Source organism: Cyprinodon tularosa, unplaced genomic scaffold, assembly GCF_016077235.1.
Source record: "Cyprinodon tularosa strain WSP-4 unplaced genomic scaffold, ASM1607723v1 ctg111, whole genome shotgun sequence".
Lineage (NCBI taxonomy): Eukaryota > Metazoa > Chordata > Actinopteri > Cyprinodontiformes > Cyprinodontidae > Cyprinodon > Cyprinodon tularosa.
The window spans coordinates 1,221,612-1,240,383 of NW_024037905.1; the positions used below are offsets into that span (position 1 = coordinate 1,221,612).

The 18,772-nt window shown below is 38.8% G+C and overlaps 1 protein-coding gene across 1 annotated transcript in view; it reads left to right on the plus strand.

Moving 5' to 3' along the window:
• plxna4 (plexin A4) overlaps window positions 1-14,654 on the plus strand; it is a 270,146-nt gene extending 255,492 nt beyond the window's left edge. Inside the window, exons 30-32 of the mRNA XM_038298573.1 lie at window positions 8,382-8,594; window positions 10,434-10,584; window positions 14,248-14,654. Of these exons, the coding sequence (XP_038154501.1) occupies window positions 8,382-8,594; window positions 10,434-10,584; window positions 14,248-14,343 (460 nt within the window). The 3' untranslated portion in view covers window positions 14,344-14,654. The remainder of the gene's footprint in view (window positions 1-8,381; window positions 8,595-10,433; window positions 10,585-14,247) is intronic.
• Window positions 14,655-18,772: the final 4,118 nt, after the last annotated feature.

Here is an 18,772-nt window from a genome sequence, read left to right on the forward strand (position 1 = left end):
CAACCCCTAACTCCCATTCAGGGTCCCCCTTCAGTATCACAGTATAGCTCTGGCCTTAAATTATTCCACCTACCATTTTCCTCCTATGTCATTTTCATAAGGTTACTAATGGTATTACTATGGCATTATGTTTTAAATAGAATAGTCTCTACTAAGAATCTAAATCTTTATGTTCAGTTTGTTCTGCAAGCTGTCAGAACTTAATTCCAGTCCAGTTGGCCTTATTTCACATGCCCTGAAACCCATATATATTTAGTAATAATAAATATTGAGTGTTTTTATTCTGCATTGCATTGAGTTCTGCTATAAATTTATTTTTGCAATAGGTCTCTACATATTTGAATCACTGGCTCTAGAAGCCTCTCCAGATGGTATCCTTTGGATTAATGGCACTGTGTCGGCGTCTGCTCACATCTTCTCTCTTCTGTTTTTTGCCTGCCTGTCGATTACAACAGTGTGTTTTTCGTGTAGAGGAGATAGAAGGAAATTTAATTACTGTGCAGAACTGTCACATAGATGTGGATCATCTGTCCTCAGTGCCACTGCAGCAGCTCGCTACTCAAACTATAAACAGCCCTGTTAGGAATGAAATACAGATTAGTGTATGTTCTAGTCATAATTAATGTGTCATTCTCTTAAAAATTTGCATATTGCCTTATAGAAGTCCTTGCTTCAGAATAGCCCACTGGATTGTATTTGTGAAGGTTGTCTCCTTTCAGACTACATTGTAATACTTCTAGTGTCACATGTCTAGCCGTTTGCGTGTTGATGGTAATTATATTTGTTATTGATGCAATTCAAGGAAATTAACATCATTGTATAAAGTAAACAGGTTTTATAGCGTCTGTGATTAGATATCCTCAGTATGTATATGAAAATAATTAATGATGCATTTTAACTGTTCACTGTGGATTTATCTTACAACACATGTGTCTGAATACCTTAAATGTGATTGTGTTGTAATTTATGGATGAGATTATTGTCCCTTTGCAAGTTAAAGAGCAACTACATATTTTTTTTAACAATCAACAAGTTTATGGCAAAGTTTTGGCTGTATTTTATCAATGTTCTAACTAAAAAACGTAGAACTTATTTAAAATAGTTTGCTTTCTTGGGTCGGACCCAGTATTTATAAAAATAACTTTATTTTTTATATAAACGTAATAGTCTTCAGTTAAATGGGTTAATGCCATTTCTTAATGTGTTTTGTATTTCACCTACTTAAATCCCCCCTCTCGTATCAAAGTCTGGCTTTAACTGTAGTAAAGGGGAAGAAAATATAGAAAATCTTCTTTTATCATGTCATTCACTTTATGCATGCTGCAGTGCCATGCAGGAAAACAAACAGCAGGGACCTTGCTTGATAATTTAAAATGATTCTTACAGTAGGTGTTTAAGATCATATTGACACTATCCTCCCAAAACGTTTTCATAATTTCCCAGGAAACATTGTTAACTATATCACTTAATTATAAATTAAGAGGCTACATTCATGCTACTGGTACAATAAAAAAATATTTCTACTATAATGCTAAGCAATACATTTGCCCTTATATATAAATAGCCATGGAAAGATTAGTAGACCCTCCCTCTTTTTAACTCTAATTTTCTTGTGCTTATGGTATATTACCTGAAAAATACATTAAGCAGAAAACAGAATATGGGAGATAATGTTTTCCTTCATGACTGTATTTTCCCCCTCAAATTCGCATTGAAAAATACTTTGATCCAAAAAGGATAATAAAAGGTATTGTAACTCTCAGGGTTTGTTTTCAACAAGCTGGTGTGGTATACATTAAACGCTGTGGGCAGGGAGGATCTCATATAGCAGTCGTCTTGCAGTGGATCTGGAAAAAATTTGAAGACATTGTTATTTTCCAACAGTCTTTTGGTGGGGTTTCTCACTGTTGTCCATAATCAATTCTTCTTTATGAAATGATTCTAAGAGGTTATACTGTAGAAGGGTTCCCCCCCTTAAGTCAGAAAGAACAGCTTGAACTCTCGACAACAACTTAAAGAAGATATGCAGCATCTTGCTGCAAAAACTGAAGGACCTCAGCTTGTTTAGGAGCAGTCTGATGGATGTCCCTTTTTATAGACTGCTTCATAGTTGTCTGTTGTCCAGGTGAACACAGAGGTATTTATACTCCTCTACCACTCCACTTCTTCTCCCATTTTAATAGCATTAAAATTATTCCCATTTCTAATAAATCTATAATCTCCCATGTTTTATTCCCTTTAAGGTTCAGATGATTGTGTTATCTGAAGCTTTATTTTGATATTTTCTATAACCCCCCCTAAAAAACAAAGAAACATTGTGATGGCCTTATCTGTGATTTCTCACTGGTGATATAATGTGAACTTGGAAAGTAAACAATGGAGCAATATCTTTAATGGCTCCAAATTTGCATCGGTTGAGAAAACATTTTATGGAAATTAGTGACCCCATGAAAAGATCATCCGTTTGGCTGATTTTTGTTGTGCTTGTTGATTAGAAAAAAAAGGATTGAAATAATTGTTTTATGGTATGGGTTTCATTGTTTTTCTGTGTTCTTTTTAATTTTGATATTTTATACACGGTCATGAAAGACGTAAAACTACATACAACCCCAATTAAAGCAACTTTGTGTAAAGATCCCCATTAGCTGGCCTGCGTGGTCATGAATCAGTGGTAAGGGTCTTTTTATTGTTTCATGCATCACCCAGCATAATTCCTACTGGATAAGTGATGCCCTTGATCTTGGCAAATGATATTTCCCCCTTAATCCCTGACCAGAACTTCTGGTCTCAAACAGCATTCATATTACTAAAACTACACAGCATGAGCCAAATGTCAAATTTACATGCTTTGCCTGTTCTTCATCAGCAATGCACAAGAATGACTGCAATAGTTTTATAAATAGAAATGACAAAACTGGTGTGGGGGGACTTCCTCTTTGTTGCTACCACTGCCCTATTGAAAGAGCAGATCCTAATCCCACTAGATTCTTTGCTTAGATTAATTTTGCAGTCATAATGCGTAGTTTCTTTCCCAACCTCAAATCCTCTTTTGTTCGATTGTAAATCTGAATTGCTTTTGTGCTAAAATTACTGCTTCCTGCCAGAGTTTTACTAGTATTTTAAATAACTGCATTTTACTTGTTTGGTCTATTTTACTCTTATCCCTTGTTGTTGCCTCTGAAACTCTTATATTGGCTAGAATGCACCGTCTACCCTGATTGATTTCTTTCCCCATATCACCCAAAAGCTTATATCCTAGAGAATGGTAAAGCTACAGTGATCCACACGGCTCTTTGTTAATACTACCTGAGCTCCTTTCACAGCAGCCCACAGATAAAGCCGGCCCTCTATCTATTTAGTCTGGCAGAAACAACCTCAGCAAATAAAAAGACTTGTATTTTTTTGTTCTTTTGGACAGGCACAAAAATAGGACCCACTTGCACAAATAAGCCAATATGAATTGTGTCACAGTGCAGCCTCAAGTGAAGACTGCTGGACACTGTTGTTGATAAAATGAGAGTCAGCCACCACCTGGTTTTAAAGATAAAGGCTTTATTGAATTAGGCACATACAGGAGCAACAACAGCACCTGTGTACTGGCTTTTCAACATGATTGAATCTTCATCCCCTGTGGCAAATAATGTGTTCATGCCTATTGACTAGCTGACTGTAGCAAATTTAAAAATGGCATTTATAGACTTAATCTTAGAACAATCCAAATGAATACAATTGTTGTTTGCGTTGCTCCCTGATTTTGTGTTTGAATTAGCAGATGACTTTTAGATCACTCACATGGCTCTTGTGGCAGTTGTGTGAAATTGTATAACTTAAATTGAACATTTAGCGAAAGAAAACAAATGAGCAGAAAACAGCAAGGCTGTATTCAATTCAATTCAATTCAATTCAGTTTATTTATATAGCGCCAAATTCACAACACATGTCATCTCAAGGCACTTTACAGTTCAACCAGATCAAATTGATACAAAGTTTTCTATCTAAGGAAAACCAGTTGATTGCATTGACTCATTGACTCAAATACAATCCCCCACACTAAGCATGCTTGTAGCGACAGTGGAGAGGAAAAACTCCCTTTTAACAGGAAGAAACCTCCAGCAGAACCAGGCTCAGTGTGAGCGGCCATCTGCCGAGGCCGACTGGGGTTCAAGGAGACAGAAGCAGAGATACAAAAAGCAGCTGTAAAAGGCGGCCCCGTCCAGGAAACACACAGCCAGGCAGACGAGCTCCAAGGCAGCTCCCATGCCAGAGGACGAAGAAAGCACATCCACTCAGTCACGGTCAGAGAAACAGGACCACACTGGAAAACAGGCCGATCTCCAACATCTATAAACAAGGGTGTTGATAGAAGCAGCACAGCTGATGTTTCTTTCCAGGATGACGTCACAGCCAAACAGGAACAGACGAGGCAAAGCTACTCTGAGGAAAAGCAGAGAGAGCAGAAGGTTAGAGATTGAACTAACAGATTCTGCAGAATAGGAGAACAGAGAGAGAATGAAGCAGAATGATGAAATGGGGGTCCCTATGTCCTCCAAAAGTCTAAGCCTATAGCAGCATAACTATAGAGATAGCTCAGGATAACCTGAGCCACTCTAACTATAAGCTTTATCAAAAAGGAAAGTTTTAAGCCTAGCCTTAAAAGTAGACAGGGTGTCTGCCTCACGGACTAAAACTGGTAGTTGGTTCCACAGGAGAGGAGCCTGATAACTAAAAGATCTGCCTCCCATTCTACTTTTAGAAATTCTAGGAACCACTAGTAAACCTGCAGATTGAGAGCGAAGTGCTCTGTTAGGAACATAAGGAACAATCAGATCTCTGATATAAGATGGAGCTTGGCCATTTAAGGCTTTATATGTGAGAAGGAGGATTTTAAATTCTATTCTTGATTTAACAGGAAGCCAATGAAGAGAAGCCAGGACAGGCGAGATATGATCTCTCTTTTTAATTTTCATTAGAACTCTGGCTGCAGCATTTTGGATCAGCTGAAGGCTTTTAACTACAGTTTGTGGACTTCCTGATAGTAAAGAATTACAATAGTCCAGCCTTGAAGTAACAAATGCATGGACTAGTTTCTCAGCATCACCCCTGGACAGGATATTTCTAATTTTTGCAATGTTCCTCAGATGAAAGAAGGAAATTCTAGAAACCTCTTTGATGTGGGATTTAAATGACAGGTCCTGATCAAAAACAACACCAAGATTTTTTACTTTATTATCTGAAATCAGTTTAATCCCATCCAAATGAAGTGACTGGCTAATCAGTTTCTTTTTCAGAGACTCTGGTCCAAAGACTATAACTTCTGTTTTGTCTGCATTCAGAAGCAGAAAGTTAAGAGTCATCCAGGTTTTTATGTCTTCAAGACATGCCTGTAATCTATGTAATGGGTTAGCTTCATCTGGATTTATAGACAGATATAGCTGGGTATCATCAGCATAACAGTGGAAATTAATCCCATGCTGTCTAATAATTCTACCAATTGGGAGCATGTATAAAGTAAAGAGAATTGGTCCTAGCACTGATCCCTGTGGTACTCCACAGGTAACCTTTGAGCGTGTTGAAGATCTATCATTAACATGAACAAACTGAATTCGATCAGATAGATAAGATTTAAACCAGTCTAGTGCTGTTCCTTTAATTCCAACAAAATATTCAAGTCTTTCTAAAAGAATATTATGGTCAACTGTATCAAATGCAGCACTAAGATCCAACAGGACGAGCACAGATACAAGTCCATTATCTGAGGCCATGAGAATATCATTAGTGACTTTCACCAGAGCTGTTTCAGTGCTATGATGAGCTCTAAAGCCAGACTGAAACTCTTCAAAAAGTTCATTATGGTGGAAGTGATCGCAAACTTGTTTGGCAACTACTTTCTCAAGAATTTTGGATAAGAAAGGAAGATTGGATATAGGTCTATAATTGACCAAGTCATCTGGGTCAAGAGACGGTTTCTTAAGCAGAGGTTTAATTACAGCAACCTTAAAAGCTTTAGGTACATATCCCTGTAACAGAGATAGATTAATCACATCTAAAATGGAGGAGGAGATCAAAGGGAATACCTCCTTAAATAACCTGGTTGGAACTGGATCTAACATACAAGTTGAAGGCTTAGATGAAGACAATAATTTTGCTAATTCAGAGAGTTCAACTGGATCAAAGCAGTCTAAACCCAGTTCAGATTCCATGACTACCTCAGGTACAATCGCGGATAGAGGAGTGCTTATGATCTTATTTTTAATAAGATCAATCTTATTTATAAAGAATCCCATAAAGTCATTGCTGCTAAGAGCAGGTGGAATGGACGGTTCAACAGAGCTATGGCTCTGGGTGAGTTTGGCAACTGTATTAAAAAGAAATCTAGGATTATTCTTATTCTCCTCTATTAATGAGGAGAAGTATGCTGCTCTTGCTTTACAAAGGGTCCTCTTATACAGCAGTAAACCATTTTTCCAGACTAGGAAGGACTCTCGCAGGCCTGTGGAGCGATATTTTCTCTCCAGTTTCCTAGCATTTTGCTTCAAAGTACGCAGCTCTGCATTAAACCAAGGAGCAAGCTTTCTATTTTTAACGGTTTTCATTTTCAAAGGAGCTGCGTTGTCTAAGGCAATACGCAGAGAACTAGCAACCCCATCAACAAAATCATCAACCTGTGAAGGGGAATAAGCTAAACTTTTGCACTCTGCAGCACTGCTCAGTGACACAGAGGAGAGAGAAAGTGAAGCAGATTCTTTAAAATTTATAACTGCACTATCTGATAAAGATCTACTAAAATTGAACCTTCTTTTGGGGGAGGAGAACTCTGTTAAAGTAATCCTGAAGGTTATTAGAAAGTGGTCAGAGAGGACAGGGTTGTGAGGAAATACTGTTATTTCTTCACATTCTATGCCGTATGTCAGCACAAGATCCAAAGTATGAAGATGAGAATGCGTGGGACTATTCACATTTTGAACAAAGCCAATAGTGTCTAAGATAGCATTAAAGGCTGCTCTTAAGCTATCGCCTTCAATGTCAGCATGGATGTTAAAATCTCCCACTATGATGACCCTGTCAGTATTTAATACCAAATCAGAAAGGAACTCTGAAAACTCATCTAAAAATTCAGAGTAAGGACCTGGTGGACGATACAAAGTTACAAAAAGAAGAGGTTTTCTTGCCTTGAAATTTGGATCAGGGAAATTAAGGGTTAAATGTTCAAAAGAGTTGTAGGTATTAACTGTTTTGGGAGTAATCAGTAAGTCAGACTGGAAGATTGTTGCTACTCCTCCTCCTCGCCCAGAACTTCTGGGGATGTGAAAATTTAAATAGCTTGAAGGAGTTGCCTCATTTATGCTCACATAATCCTCTTGCTGCAGCCAGGTTTCTGTAAGGCAAAACAAGTCAATGTGATTATCACAAATCAAGTCATTAACTAGTAGACTTTTAGAGGAAAGCGATCTTATGTTAAACAGACCGCATTTAATTGTTTTAACTTTTTCCCCAATTTGAGTTATTTTGATTTTAATTAGATTATCATGATTTACTCCTTTGGGAATCTTTGCTAATTTATTAGATTTTGGTCGTGGGCAAGACACTGTCTGGATGGAGTAAAGAGTGGGTAACAGTAGAGAAGCTGCAGAGATGTGTGTTAAACTACAACTCTGCTTCCTGGTCTGCACCCTGGGTGGTCAGGGTTTTGGAGGACTAATAAATGTGGCCAGATTCCTAGAAAGAAGAGCTGCAATGTTCAAGCAATGTTTAACAAATTGCTCACCAATTCAAACACACTAAAAGGAAAGTTTCCACTTTGTACTTGAGTACATAAAGCAAAATACTGATTTACTCTCGACAGCATGAGAAAGAAGCAAAAGAAAAATTTTAAAACAAACTGGGATCCAGAGGGATTTTCTAGTGCTCAGTTTGCCTGTAATTTCCCACTGTGGACACTGACTGCTTGAGTCATGCTGCATTTTAACACAACAACATGCTCTTTGTATCAAGATAGGCATTTTAATTTCTGCTAAGTCTTAGCCTTGTTACTCTGATGTGCACAGACATGCAGCTAACAGACCATGGCGGCTGGCTTTACATGTCTGAGCCATGCACTGTGCTAGTTTCACACATAATCAGTGAGGCTTTAACTGTAATGCGGTATCATAACATTATTCTGAGGACAGTGTTTGATACTTTAATGATGTATAAATCTTATACCTTGAAAAATGGAATCTGTGCCCTTTAAATGTCTTTGTCATGTAACATTCAAAGTAGGTTTAAGGATAGAATCCAATATTAATCCTGTTTGAGACAATCGTCTGTAAAATAACATGTCAAGTGCAAATGATGTTCTGTTACAGTAGTTTGCTAAACTACCTTGCTGACCTTTTTTTCAGCCTACCTCTGCGCTTCTGGGTGAATGTGATCAAGAACCCCCAGTTTGTGTTTGACATCCACAAGAGCAGCATCACGGATGCGTGTTTGTCTGTGGTGGCCCAGACCTTCATGGACTCCTGCTCCACCTCAGAACACCGCCTTGGGAAAGACTCACCATCTAACAAGCTGCTTTATGCCAAGGACATTCCCAGCTACAAGAGCTGGGTAGAGAGGTGAGCATTCAGTGAATGGATGGGGAGAGAACTTACATTAGCTATGTGACTGTAGCACTGATATATGAGCTGTGAAACCTCCTCCAAATTACAACTTGGTGAGAATGGATGTGAGTGCCTGGGGCATGAGAGCTGCAGCACAAAAAAAGTCAGTTGTTGGGACAATGCAGAGGCAAAATATTAGAGGGCAGAATCTTGCACTTTTAAAGTTAAGGCTGACATTTTTTATAATCCTGACAAAAAAAAAAAAACAGGGCTCTGTAAATTCCTTTAGAGTATTTATGAATGTTTCATAGCCCTAAGCAGTGTTTTCATCTTAAATCTAGCATCTTTCAACAGATTAATATGAAAACCTTTTAATTTGGAACAGCAAATAATCTTTGCATTTCTGTAAAATTAGGTTGCATCCAGTATGTACACCTATCCGTAAGCATAATGAAAAACTAGGTATAAGTTTTATGGCTCAGTCAAACTAGATGCCATTTTGGGTGACAAATCAAAAAAAATATCCAGTGCCTTGTAAATGTATCCTAAGACTAATAATTTTTATTGTTTGTCAGGTAGCAGCCATAAACTTAAATGTATGGCATTATATGTTATATGCCAACAAAATGTAGTGGTTTATTTATAAGAAGAACTTGATGCATGTTTCTCAAATGTTTCTGCATTTATAAATTTACCTTTTGCTGAAAACACACATCTGTTTTTGAACTTTGACTTGGCTGGACCGCTGTGGTTCTGGCTATAGCCTCAGCCCCAGGATTTTGTTCTTTAGTTTACCACCAAAGCTTCTTAATGTTGAAGGTTAGAATCCACTCAGCATGACGCTGCCATCACCTTAAAATGGGGATGGTGTTTACAAGGTCAAGGGATTTCCTTCCTCCTCAGCGAGGTTCAAATTTAGGACTTAAAGTTAAATTTTGGTTTAACTGACAAGGACACCCTTTTTCAGATCTGAAGGAAGCATTTCACCAAGTCTGCTTTACCTCAGACATAGCATTTGGTAAACATAAACTAATGTTTGTGGTTGGAAGAAAATGTTAAATGTGCAAGGGGGTGAACATACTTTGCAAGGCCCTGTGATGTAAACCAATAGATAATATTTTGACTTTGAAATACTAAGAGGTTTTATTGTTCAGGCTTATTATTTAATGTGCAGTAGCATAAGAAAATAACCATAAGATATATTCTGAAATCTTTCTACTTTGATTCAGTTTTTCCAAATGATAGCAGTTTTCGTAGATAGCTGCCAATACAACCTAAAAGTGTGTGTTTAATTTCTGTACAGTTTTAAAAGCTGCACTTACTAAATGATAAAGGAATCATGAATCTACCACAGCCATCTGTGTACAAAGAATTTACTTTGAGGCTAAAACAATCCCACCTGGTTTTTGCACCAACAGTCCCTTGCTAGTAGCTCACCATTACTGGCTTTCCAAAACTGAGCAGGTGTTGATGTGAGCTTGACCTCTACATGCAACACCCACCTGCTTTTTTCTTTGCTCAGTTGGTTCTGGAAGCTCGTCAGGCAGATGCCCTCACATTCCCAAAATTATGTAGCCATCCAGCAGGCTTGTCCTCAAGTGGCTGTGGCTACAGGAATTTAATATGTTAATAAGCCATTTTAATTAACATAGCTGATATGGGAAACACAGCTGTTGCTGACACTGACTGATTGCCTTTAACTTAATGGAACCATGTGTGCATGTCTACTGTTTTGGTGCTCCAAGCTGAAATCTGATGAGGCAGCACAGACATGTTTTTCTTAATAACCTTGTAACAGTAGGCTGTAATAATATATTTTTTATAACAAATAAAAATAATCTTGTTTTTCAACAGGTATTACTCAGATATTAGTAAGATGCCAGCAATCAGTGACCAGGATATGAACGCCTACTTAGCAGAACAGTCCCGGATGCACATGAATGAGTTCAACACCATGAGTTCTCTCAGTGAGATTTACTCCTACATTGGAAAGTACACTGAGGAGGTATGTAATACTGTTTCTTACACTTCTAGAGAATTCAGTGGCAGTGTTAAAAACTAGTATCTCATTTTTAATTGCAGTTTTTTTCAGACAAATTAAACAGTCTTGAGTTTAAAAAAATCTAATATTTTATTAGAATCTAATGAATACAGTACAATATATTGACTTGGACTGCTGTTAAAGCAACACTGTAACTTTTGACACAAGTAATTTACTAGAGATGGATTTTTCATGTCAGCATACAACACTTGAGATGTTAAGATTTAATCTAAAGGGGTAAATGAGTTCTTGTCTTTACAAGTGCCCATTCTAGTTTGCCGATCAGTTTATCGATCAAAAGTAACAGTGTTGCTTTCACAAAATACTGTAATTTTTTAACAGACAACTCTTGTATTAATTGAATGAAAATAAACTAATTACAATTCATAGTCAGCTATGGGCTCCAGTTCCAGAGTCTTGCTAATCTGACCATTTGACCCGGGTGAGTTGAAGCACCCTGTGAGCAAGTAGGCAGTTACAAAAGATAGATATTAGCATCTTTTTCATGTAATAGTCAAAACTGAAGTAAAAAATGTAATACCCAGATTCCAGATCCTCCGTCAGCGCTCCGCTCACGTACGTCATGTTAAGCAATGAGAACTGTTGCACATCACCGTCGACGTACATCTTCTCTGTCCCTCACTGTCAAAATACAGAGCCAAGCTATTTTTTGCTCCGGTCCAGCCAGGTCAAGATCCACAATTGCGATCGCACCAAACAGGAAAAAGTACGTTGAGAAGATCCGGTTTGTCAAATTGAAATATAGTAATGACAGATCGGTAACTACAAATTAGAGCATAATTCTTATATATTCCCAAAAACTAAGACCATTTAATTAAATTATTCGATGCAATCTATTGGTACTTAAACATATAAGGAAGCAGATTTCTCATCTCTATCAAAATATTTATTTTATACCAAGAGGCTAAAAGTTTAATCAAGTGCACTCTGATAACTTCTTATCGCAGGCATGAATGAAGAGATGCTGAGTTTTGAAGTAGAGAAAAAACATACTTCATACAAGCCAGTTATGGCTTTTTTTAGTTACAAAAATAAAAATATTTGGGCATAAACTGCACATATGGTGGATGCTGATGGGGATTTTATTTAATATGACATGCCATCAGCATCCATCATACGTGGGTCTTATTAATAGGGATAATTAGGACTGTACACAATTGGTTTTTCTACTTCCAAACTCAGCATCTCTTCATCCATGCCGGCTGCTATAACATGTTTCTTTGGAAGTTGTTGTGACTGGATTTGCAGAAACTTTTAAGCCTCTCAGTATAATATAAATATTTTGATCTAGATTACAAAGCTGCTTTCTTGTGTACCAATAGTTTTGGGGAATAATAAGAGTTAAGCTTAAATTTGTAGTTACTGATCTATCGTTAACATATTTTAATTTGACAAATCTGATCTTCTCAACATTCTTTTTCCTGTTTGGTGCGATTTCAATTGGGGATCTTGAACTGGCCGGTTTCCAACGGACCAGAGCGGAGCAAAAAATAGCTTGGTTCTATATTTTGACGGTGAAGGACAGAGAAGACGTAGGTGGACCTTGACAGTTCTCGTTTGATTAACTGACTGTGCGATTGCGCCGCACAACGTACGTGAAATCTGGGGGTAAGAGGGTGTGCCCAACCATTGTTGTCATGGTCACTTAGGTCAGGTAGTAGTGGAGTTGTTCACAGAGACGGTAAATACTGCAAAAGAGAAATAGTGAGTTAAACTTTACTATTAAAATCGTTTGACAACATTTCGCTTTGCATCCAGAAAGCTTTTTCAATTCAGTATGTCAGATATAGCGTTGACATTGAGGCTTTATAGAGTGAACTGAAAACATGCACATTGAACCGAACGGGTTCAATGGAACCGAATGGGCAGTCGTTGGGTTCTTTGTTAGCCTGCAATACCCGTCTCTGAACAGGGAGGTGCTTGCGATGATAGCGGGAAGGAATCAAATGTATCACTGTCCTTTGTCCATAAGGTGTATATGTACGGCCATGCGTTTGTGGAGAGGTTGTTTGGTTTCTCCAATATAAAGATCATAGCACTGAACTGCATACCGTACTCCGCTCATATTTGGTCTGGGGGGTTTGTCTTTAGGATGCACCAGCCTCTGTCTAAGGGTTATGTTTGGAGAAAATCCTTTTGGGTTTCCACAGGTTTGTAGAGCATCTTTGATCTTCCCTGGTGTTGTACGGTTCTGATGACTGAAAGTTTGTGTTCCAGTGGGTGGTGTGAGCAGATTTCTTATACTCTTCAATGTTGTTTTCATCTCCTTCCATGCTCACCAAAAAGTCCAGAAAAGGTTGGTTGTGGTCAACCAAGTTGATGTGAAAGCTTCCACTTCTTTTAGCTGGATTTTGACGAATGTGTGATCCACATATTTAAACCAATGGCTTGGTGGTGTTCCTCTGAAAGCATACAAAGCTCTCTTTTCAATTTCTTCCATTTAAAGGTTGGCTACAATTGGTGACGTGGCAGATGCCATGGCAAAACAATGCTTCTGTCTTTAAAAATTATCCCTGAATTTGAAATATGTTGTGGAAAGACAAAGGTCCAGAGTGAAGGTAGTCCCAAGTGTTGAGGCCTGCAGTGCATCTTCCTTTGTCTGCTGGTAATTGTCTTCAACAAGACAGTGATCTAAACATCAGGACTAATTTCACTTCGGACCAGATCTGTACCCTACTGGACCTTTGTCTTTCCACAACCTATTTTGAGTTCATTCATTTTAACAGACAGAAGCATGGTTGTGCCGTGGGATCTCCCATGTCACCAATTGTAGCCAACCTTTACATGGAAGAAATGGAAAAGAGAGCTTTGGACACTTTCAGAGGAACACCAGCAAGCCATTTTTCTGAACTGTTTGGTGAGCATGGGAGGAGATAGAAACCTCAACATTGAAAAGTATATCCACTCACATAGACCAGTATCTTCTTTTTGACCAACACCACCCACTGGAACACAAACTTCCAGTCATCAGAACCTTACAACACCGGGCCGAGCATGTCCCCACTAAAACAGAAGGGAAGCATAAAGAACAGAAGCACATCAAAGATGATCTTCAAACATGTGGATACCCAAACTGGGTGTTTGTCAAATCAGCAACGGAATCCAAAATACATGCAGCAGAACATAACCATCCCATGTGTCTCCAAATACAAAATCTGAGTACATTTAAAAATAAACAAGACCCTTAGACAGAGGCTAGTGCATCATAAAGACAAAACCCCCAGACCAAATATGAGCGGAGTGAGGAATGTTCTGATCTTTATATTGGAAGAGCAACCTCCTCTGGACAAGACTTGGCTGTAGATATACACCTTATGGACAAAGGACAGTGATACATTTGATTCCTTCCCTCTAAAAACAAACCTTTCAGAGACAGGTATCGGGTATTGCAGGCTAAAAACAACTGCCCATTCCTCTGGTTCAATTTGCATGTTTTCGGTCCACTCTATAAAGCCTCAAACTCAACACTATTTCTGACATTTTGAATTGAAAAGGCTTACTGTATGTGAAGCGAAACGTCTTCAAACCACTATGACCTGGATGACTGAAAAACAAAACATAGTACCTATAGTAATAATGTTCTATGTTTGCATCCCTGTCCTGCAGATTGTGTGTGCACTGGAGCAGGATGATGCAGCAAGGAAACAGAGGCTGGCTTTCAAGCTGGAGCAGGTGGTGGCCTTCATGAGTCTTGAGAGCTGAGGACCGCACTTCCCAGGGTGCACTGGGAAGAGACCCCGTCAGAAACCGAGCTGTGCCTGAGCGAAGACCTGTCCCCATGTTATCCATCATCTGACTTCCACCCTCAGCTTTTCAGAGATTACTTCTTCCTCAACCTTTTTTCTGCTTCCCTCATCAACACAGCTGGATAGACTAGTTCACCTGAATATTTGTGAAGGGTAGTGTGCAGCTGAGGTCAGCGTCTCCTGCAGTGCAGTGTGGGGCGTCCCTCAGCTTCATCACTGGAGGGCTGTATGGGCACCTTCCCCCTGCTGGATGAAAAGAGGAAACAAATGTTTCAAGAATTTACACTGATAGTAAATCTTTGAAAACTATAACCTGAGGTGTCCATATGTTGAACTTTTAAAAATAGAATAGTTAAGATAAAATCATCTGGAGTTCTGTTTCATGTAGATCTAGATTCAATATATGGCATCAAGTGGAAACATCGAGACCGATGACTGCAAGCCAAATGATTGGCTCTGGGGATAATTCATGCAAGAATGGTTCGCCAAGTTTACACTGTACCTTCAAGCAAAGCATACATATCCGTAAAATCTGGGTCGAATCCAGGCAAACCTAGAATGTTTTTTTTTTTGTGTTCTTGAAATGTAGCTCGGGTTGTATCTAAGGACAAGACTGATGGGGTGTGGGGAAGGAATATTGCTCCTCTGAACTTTTCCTCCCTGGAACAAAGCAGAGCATCCTCAGCCTTTAGCTCATTACACATTTTTACCTGCCTAGCATACCTTAAAAGATAGAAAAAAAAAAGCTCATGATTTCTGCTTCCATTTGGCTTCTACAGCTACTGCTAAATTAAGCTATTAGATCAAATACTAGAGCCCCACCCAAGTTGGATCCTCTTTAAAAAGCACACAACCTACTCTGGAAGACAAATACCAGGAGCATTCTCTTCCAACGGTCTATCAAAGCACACACAAACATACACAAATGAAAAAAGCAGCTGCCCAGATACAACCCACCAATCCTAAAGGAGCTAAAGGGAAAAGCTGACTGAGATGCATGGGGTAAAAAACATCTTTACCAGTAAATCAGAATGACTGCTACCTAAAGGGGCTTTGTTGTCTGAGTAGCACCTCTTTTCCAGGATGTTATTGTTTTAGACTTTCATGAGGAGAAATGAAATGAGATGGACTTTGCTGGTCAGCCAAAAACCAAAGGAGCTTGAAATTTTCAAAAATGGTCAAAATGTATTTATAAAGTGCCACTGAGGAACTGACAAAAAAAAACAAAAACCATTGTGACTGGAACTTTAAGAAGCCTGTGTGATTTTTCTGACCTCAGTGTGTCGAGGTGAGAGGCTCCGAGGGCGACATGATCCGATCCTCCCGGTCTCTCCTGCTCTCGGCACACCAGCTGCCCTTTTTGTCTGGCTCCTCGATTAACAGCTTATCTGTTTTGCACAAGCATTGGAGATGGTAGCTAGCTGCATATGGCAAAACTCCAATATCTTGAGGCACTCTTTCTGTCTTAGTGTAGTTGTCCTCAGTGGTGGCAGGGGGTGGCCTTCTCCAAGCCTCAAAGGAAAGAAACAAAATTCTGTTTAAGCATCAAAGACATGAAGAGTAATTACAACTTGTCGGATTTAAGCCGCCAACATGAGAGCGACTGAAAGCGATGATGGAGGCGCCCTCCGCCCTTTCTTTTGCCTTGACAACGTGCCCCATGTGGTGATGTGAATGTGTGAAGACCGCCCTAGGTCCACCTTGGGTCCTTTATCGGCTTTTTAAGCGCATGTAAAACGTAAACCATTTAAGAAACTTATTTAAAAAAAGTGAAAAACAAGAAAACTAAGCCTTGCAATGATGATGTGGATGTGTTCTTTAATCTTTCTTTTGCTTGGAAGAACCGAGGTGGGGAAAAGTGGACTGTTTATGTAAGAAAAACTGCTGTTTAAGGTGGAACCTTTATCTAGTTTGGCCCCCTGCGGAATCTCCTACCCACAGTTTTTGTGAAGCGGTAGTTGCTAAATATTACAGATATTTACCTTTGCATGTTGACCTATTTGGATGGTATGAAATGGAAATGCCTTGCTCAAAGATATGTATACACTTCTGCAACTACTAGGGAGATTTAGGTCGACCATGTCCTTCATTACAGGCCATCGGTGCCTCATGTGTGGTTCAATATTTGGCTAAGAAAACATAAGCCTGTGGGGTTTTTAAGAGTATTCCTGCAGCTGATTATATCTTTGCCTGTTGAGCTGGGACAGAAAAGAATTATACTAACGCAAACCAACCGATCTGGTTCTTTAATTTATCTTAGGTTTTTTTTCTAACTTGAACCTGCTGATATCAATTCAAAGTTTTTCTTCCTATCCTTCCAAGGTTAATCATTTATCAGAAGCAGAGTTAAATATTACGCATTATATATCAGGGCTCCTAGATCTGGTGTTCTGCATCTTTTGGATGTGTCAGATAATCAGGTCATTTGAAGAACTTACTGCTTGCTGAGAAGGTAATTCAGGTGAGGAAGCAGACACATCTAAAAGGTGCATGACACTAGACCCTAACTTTTAAGTAATGAGCTGGATTACCATTAATACTTTTAAAAAGGTTAAGTGGAGTCCCTACAAACATTAGACCCTAATTTTTGCTCTAGAGATGCAATTTGAATGTCCGCCACACTCCACTACGACAGAGGTCTCCCGGTGTCCTGCATGTTTTAGAACAGGCATGTCCAAAGTCGGTCCTCGAGGCCCGCTGTTCTGCAGGTTTTAGCACAAGCCTGTTAATCAGCTATTAATGAAAATTAGCTAGGCTGGAGCAGGGAAGCCTCTAAAACCTGCAGAACAGTGGCCTTCGAGGACTGACTTTGGGCATGTCTGTTTTAGAAGCTTCTCTGACGCAACCAAATCAGATGACTGCAGTTTAGTGAAAACCTCTTATTACAAAAAAATCTAATGCCTGGTTCAGAAGGCAATACTGTAAAATTGTTAGATGGCTTTCAAAACCTCTGGTCCTACAATGTGTGGTGTGCAGCTAAACAAATTTCATGTCAGATGGGAAATCTCACAAAATCAATCAAACGTGGTTGAGCGTTAAGTAAATGTATGCTCTTCTTGGACTAATGTTACCAGGAAAAATGGAACAGGAATTTAATTGCTAAACCAAAATTCACACTAGGATATCAGGACCAGGTGAACAAGAAAGCTTTAACACAAACTGGACACTGGCCCTTGAAGACTGACTTTAGACACCCCTGTTCCAATTAAAACAAGAGTAATTTCAGCCATCCTGGAAGACGTTTACTTTAATTCCACTAGATTCTTGGGAAACACAACAAAATATTTTCAAGGGAGCTCAAAACTTAACATCTAATGGTTAACAGCTCCTTTCACTGTATGCAAAAGTAAAATAAAATAGTCACTAAATCCCCTGTAACACCTCATTGTCTGCCCTCCTGAATCAACAGCAAACATGTCTCTATAGAAAGTATTATCTTTCTAAATACTCTCAGTCGATAGGACATATTTAACTTTCAAAACACATAGCTAAGTATGAGACTCCTTTCTTCAAAGACTGTTACTGGAACCTACTTCTCCTTAGATATGATGCATTCACTGATTAGAGGGGAAATGGCATAAAATCATGAGTTTCTGGCTGGATGGTCAAGCTAAAAACAACCTTTTTCTATTCTCAGATAATGAAAAAGCACAAACAGAGTTCTCGAATGTTATTTGAAAACTGCCTTCTCAGTGCTACTTTGCATCTTTTCTTTTTCCCTGGCTCAACATTTATTCTCCAAAGGTTCTCTGCTTGTAGCCAACTCATTGACAAGAGCACAGATAAAGTTTCCACCTTCAAACATTTTATAGGAATCGAAAATGTCCTCCTAGCTCAGTGTTATCGCAGGTGTTATACCAACATGGTAGAAAATACTTTTACTAGATCATATCTGAAAGATAAAGAGTATCTTATGGAGAGATAAAAACGAAACCCGGGGGATTATGAGGCGAGCTTCTCTAACTTTGTTATAATTAATTGTATACCTGTGTATGTAAATATAATGCATTCCTATTTTGCAGTCAAGAACAAAATACTATTTGTAATATAGAATAAACTTTATTATGAAACAAAAGGCTGACTCGTTTTTCCTCATTTCCTACAATGTATTAATGTTTGGGTTTAATGGATAAGAGCTGCAATTCAATTCTGATCCCTTCAGTGAAAGGAAGGTACATTAATGACAGTTAACATCTAAGGATGCAGCCTACCTTTGGGATGTGTGAGCAGCAGCTGTGTGGTGGCAGGATAAGGACCAGTGATGATCGAAGTCCCCTGTAAAGCACACACAAAAAGACCAAAACATTTTTCAAATTTCCACGATAATCTGTGCAGCTTTTCTCAATCTTATGCTTGAAATGACCAGGTTTACTATTCATAACTCA